The 5,611-nt window shown below is 39.3% G+C and overlaps 1 protein-coding gene across 1 annotated transcript in view; it reads left to right on the forward strand.

Annotated features, from left to right (window-relative positions):
• Window positions 1-4,467, forward strand: part of SLC36A4 (solute carrier family 36 member 4) — a 97,171-nt gene extending 92,704 nt beyond the window's left edge. Inside the window, exon 10 of the mRNA XM_009645802.1 lies at window positions 4,160-4,467. Coding sequence (XP_009644097.1) covers window positions 4,160-4,467 — 308 coding nt within the window. The remainder of the gene's footprint in view (window positions 1-4,159) is intronic.
• Window positions 4,468-5,611: the final 1,144 nt, after the last annotated feature.

Here is a 5,611-nt window from a genome sequence, read left to right on the forward strand (position 1 = left end):
CACCCTCCTCCTGCACCAGATCGTTGTAACACTGAATTCTGCTTAAAATGGGTGCAGATCCTGGGTTTTATCAGAATTATGTTTGAATACTTAGATAAAACCTAAAGTCTGGTATTATCTGGAAAATAATTTCTTTTAATGAATTTAGTAAAGAAATACTAAACAGCTTTATTACTGGGCTAAAGGAAAATTTCATAGAAATTATCAGTATTATTAGCCTTTTAAATTTCACTGAATTCTGCTTAAAATGGGTGCAGATCCTGGGTTTTATCAGAATTATGTTTGAATACTTAGATAAAACCTAAAGTCTGGTATTATCTGGAAAATAATTTCTTTTAATGAATTTAGTAAAGAAATACTAAACAGCTTTATTACTGGGCTAAAGGAAAATTTCATAGAAATTATCAGTATTATTAGCCTTTTAAATTTCAAAATTGCTTTTTGGCTTCCCATAAGATGCTTATAAATAAATTAAGTCCTACTAGAAACATGGAAAAAAGGCTTTTTAAGTGAGCTGTATCATTAAAATCTCCTGATGAAGTCATAATATGTTTTGCCTTTGACCTGTGTGTGCACAGGACCAAGACTATAATTCAGTCTTTACTTAGATCCACAGATCCTAATTACAGCAGTGCCCATCTTGCTCAAGGATTTAGCATGGCATATGCATTACTTCTTGATAAAATAGCTCAATATTTGATTACTAGAGGAAGTATTAGAATATGGTAATTGCATATTTGACTTACCTGCAGTTAGAATGCACTTAGGTTGGGTAGTAATAAAGAGATGGCAAACCCTTTTTTTTCCCAGTGGTCTCACTGAGATTACCTCCGTAAGCAAGTCTGGCTAGTAATGTGCTGATTCTGTAACAAGCAGAGAAAGTTGTAAAAGAAGCAGCACTATAACATAAGCAGGCTAATATTAAGGCTATCTTCCCACTGGGATGATACACCCCTTAAGAAAATAGAAACATTCTTCTGTAGTCTTCCTCCCCCCAAAAAACCCCAGCTGACATAGATGGGTGACTGCATGGCTGAGACAGGCAGGAGAATCCGTTAGGACTGGGTTTTGAGATTAGCCTGCAGAGTTAAGGTAGAATTAATATGTTGCAATCTCTCATTATCTCTGCAGGATGCTTTATTCATACAGCTCTTGCTGTTTCATTCAAGCCTGAAGACAATTTAACTCTTGGCCAAAAATAAGTGTCATGTTAGTATTGTAGGACTCACTTCTTCAGTTGCGATACCTGGAGCTTCCAAACCAGAAAGTTTCATAACTGTTGATGAAGGTCCAGAAGTTCTTCTGGATGTTGTATTTTTAAAACCTGTGCATGGCTGGGAAAATTAGGCTTCCTACCTCTAGGAATGCCCCTTGTTTACTTATCCTGGAAACTGGGCCCCTTTCTTAACTCTTGAAGACATTCTTTGGTAGGTAATAAAGATGAGTTGTATTTCTCTTGGATTGTTAGAGAATAAATAAGGCACTAATTAAAACATTGAAACACATTTCCAAACTTCCTCCCTCAGCAATATCCAGATTCGTACAAATTTATATGAGCCAGACAAATGTTTTTCAAACCAACGCACAGCATTTTGCTTTTCTGTAACCTGAAGCAATTATAAGCTGTGTTTATTTTTTTTCCAGTTAAAGAAGTATGAAAAATATTCTGATTATTTGTAATAAAGCAGAACTTTCCAAACAAAACTATGAACTATAAGTTAATTGAGTACCTTTTAAATTCTGGACACGTGTAGAATTGAAAGAGGTCTATTACGGAAGTTGAAAATCTATATTTAATGAATACACCCACTACATGTATTAAATTGGCAAGATAATAAATGTGCAGCCCTCTCTTTTGCTTCAGGAGAACGCATTCAACATATTCATTAGCTGAGAGTTTTACCAGTCATTGCAAATATACTTCATCTGTGCTTTTCGATGACGTATGAACTGTGCATTGCTGTGCAAGCTTGCCAGTCAGTCTGGTTTGAGCACTCATCCTGTATTGCTTGGGTACTCCTGGTGCCTGCTTTTATGGCTTGAGTGGAGTTACAGCCACAAAAGTTAGAGACAGGTACTTTGTGGGTTTTATTAACTCTGGCATAATTCCTTTCTCATTGCAGTCAGCTTTGCCCTTGATAATGCATAAACACGTGTCATTTCCAGTCTTAAAATGTCATATTTATGCAATGGAAGAAACAGTCTGTATGGCATTGAGTAGGTCCACCATAACGGTGGGATAAAAAACTTGGCTCATCTATTTTTGAGCATCAGGGTGTTCCAAAGGTTTCCTGTCTCTGCCTGAGCTTCCTTTGGCCACATGGTGTCAGGGTGTTCCAAAGGTTTCCTGAAGGACACCTCTGTCTCTGCCTGAGCTTCCTTTGGCCACATGGTGCCTCTCATATCTCTGTAGAATCACAAAGTGTTAAACTGTAGGCAGGACAAGCAAGAACAAGTTAGTTGATTTTTCTTGGCAGGTCTGTGCACGGTACACTTCCTTCAAATAGGATGGGCTGGAGAATCCTTTATCCCTCTGTGGGCTTATTCCTTCAGTCTTACCTCCTTTTTATGCAAGATCTCGTAGTTAGGGGTTTTATTAAAATGTGTAGTGAATGGTTACCTGGTAGCAGCAGATAACTGTTGTATTCTGCGAGTGAATTTTCAGTGTATTTGCCGATGCAGATTTCCTCAAGTTACCTATTCTCAGTGGAGGACATCAGCACTAACATAACTTGAGTATGTTCCCTTTCATAATCAGATGTTGTCAGAATCCGATGCAGCTGGTGGCATTCAGCGTTCAGCCCACAGCAAAGATGCTCTGCAAATAGAAAGCTCATCCTGAGAAATTATAAAGCCAAAACACACCTTCTGGTTTTCATCCTCACATGTTATATGAGGATCTCCTTCCTGCTTGTTCCATTTGTTTATTGCCATAAACCTTGTTCACGTAATATTTGGTTGGTGGAGAAGTTGCTCTAAAGCCAAATGTGCTTTTTATTATGGCTTAAGAGTTAAGAAGGGAGGTGTGGAAGAACCAAAACATAGTATGTGGTATTTTTGATTTGCTGGTGGCTTTTACACCACTCTTCCCCGTTCCCTTTCTTCCTGATTGCTTCCTTGTCTTGATGAGAAGTGGTAGAAAATGGCAAGCAGGCAGATGCTGCGGGCGTTTACGATAACGTCTGACAGCTTGAAGGCGATATATTCATGGAAGGGAGAAAAGACAGACGTTTCCACCACATACAGGGGATCACATAGAGGCCTGTGCTCAGATGGCCTTTGAAAGCTGTTTCTAATACAGGACTGAAAACATTATCTGACAGCTGGCGTATCTGAGTTAATACCGGGGTACCTTGTCTATGCTTCCAGCCAAATGGGTTAAAACCAGCAGCGGTTCTGGTCCAACATGAGGGATTCTGTTTCTATGAACAGTATAGTTCCAGGAGGTGAGACCAGCCATGCTGTGCTAAAAGGCTTAGTGGGCCTTGTGTTCAGAGTTGTCTCTCGGCTGAGCTAAGTTCTTGTTTAGTTGACTGGGCAACTATTATAGTGACATTTTACAAATTGAATGCAATTGTACAGACCAAGATTTTTCAAGAGGCAAGTTTGTAGGTAAAAGTGATTTCAATGATTGTGAGACTGCCAAGTGGCCAGTGGGTTGTTAATTTTGAATAATTTTATGTCACTTTTATATTATTAGTAAAATACAGTAATTAATAGTAATATATTTTTGCCCACTGTCTCCTGGGCAGCATGCAACAGCCCTTGCCCCTGCTCTTCCGGAACTTTATTCTTTCATCTTAAAAACCCAACAACAATCAAAAAAGTAAAACATCTCAGTACAATTTCATATTTCTCATTTCTCTGTGATTTGCAGGCCAAATTTATGTACCCTGTAAGTACAAGAAAACTTTAACTTGATGCTTTTCCAGCTCTTGCAGAAATTCAGAATTAAAACAGTATCTCACACGAGCATGAAGATGTATCTTACTCACAAATACCTGCATTAATCTAGGTATCATACACCGCTTGTAGCTGGAAAAAATAGTGAATGGTAGAACTTTTGAAAAAGCGTGAACCACTGGGTTATGTTTGTCGTGGTTTTGTTTTTCATGAGGATGTTGAATCTGAAGCCACTGTTACTCTTCTTGTGTTTTAGGTGCTGTAGCAGTTTTGATCCCTCGCCTAGACCTGGTGATTTCTTTCGTCGGAGCTGTCAGCAGCAGCACTCTGGCACTGATTCTGCCACCTCTGGTTGAAATATTCACTTTCTACAAGGAAAACTTAAGTTCATGGATGATATTTAAAGATGTTTTTATAGCTGTCGTTGGAGTTGTTGGATTTTTAACAGGGACATATGTGACAGTTGAAGAAATCATTTATCCTGCCTCCACAGTGCTAGCTAACGCGACAGAGAGCATCTCTACGGATTTAAATGCTACAGACTTGGTGGTTGGATTACAGTAATAACCAGGCATTGTGAACTATTTTATTCCTTAACAAGAAATCCCAGATGAATGGCAGACCTATGTGTGGGACAAATTCCATTTCCAAATGAATTTTTGAAAACTAGCATGCAGCCCTTTCTCACTCTGTTGTTTGTTCTTTCCTTCATTCCTTCCCTTCTGCTCACTGAATTAACTTCTTTGCTCTCGACCTCTGCTCATCTAGTGAAAAACTGAATTGATGTTAGGGTTTAAAATATATACATGAATATAGGAAGGAAATATTATTTTAGGTTATTTACAAGAAAAGAAGAATTTTTATAAGGAAGTCAAGATGCCTTCCTCCTCAGAAAAGATGAAAGTCAATCCATTCATCATATCTAGGCACCAAGTGTTCTCACTCCAGCTCTGTTGTAAGTGTTGGAGTGGGAGAGCTCAGTGTTGCATAGACCTTCTCTTGGCTGTCTCTGACGGGGTGGATTGCACCCCAGTGAACCAGAGACACTATAGTTTTAGAAAAGAGCAGCTGTGGTTTTCATTTCTGTTTTGGGGACTTAGGTGTTTGCTGCAGAAGAGTTTTTGGGTAGTTGCGGTTGCCTGGCTCTGGTTCCTGGGAGTCAGTATGTCTGCGCTGTGCAGAATGACTGTGACTCTTGTTCAGTCTGTTCACATTGGCTCCAAGGGGAGTTTTTCAAGTGATTGGAAGGACCAAGCCCTCCCTAGTTAGCATAGCAGACCACTGCTGGTGGTTGGTTACATGACAGTAAGCATAAAGGCATTTTTTTTTCATGCCAACTATCTTAACATTTAAGCTGAAGAATGGACAATACTGTAAGGTAAGGTTTAGAGGTAAATGCTGGATCTTTTATTAGACCAAAAGATAGCTGGTTAGGAGTGTTCTTGCCGTCTTACATGATCTGTTACTATATGTTCCTGTACCATGAGCTGTTCAGCATGGCCAGACCCCTGCTCCAGGGAAATGGCAACTGTGATGCTCAGTAGAGCCACGGAGGTCTGACTGTCCAGAACAGCTTAAAGATTCATGATGTTAATTGCTGTATGAGAAAGGAAAGGATGAGACACTACTTTCTAGAGTGGAGCTTGGGCCATACTTTCACACGTACAAGCTGTGGGTTATTTGTGAAAGAGCTTGTGATTCCACAGCA

This window comes from Egretta garzetta, unplaced genomic scaffold, assembly GCF_000687185.1.
Source record: "Egretta garzetta isolate BGI_Z169 unplaced genomic scaffold, ASM68718v1 scaffold449, whole genome shotgun sequence".
NCBI lineage: Eukaryota > Metazoa > Chordata > Aves > Pelecaniformes > Ardeidae > Egretta > Egretta garzetta.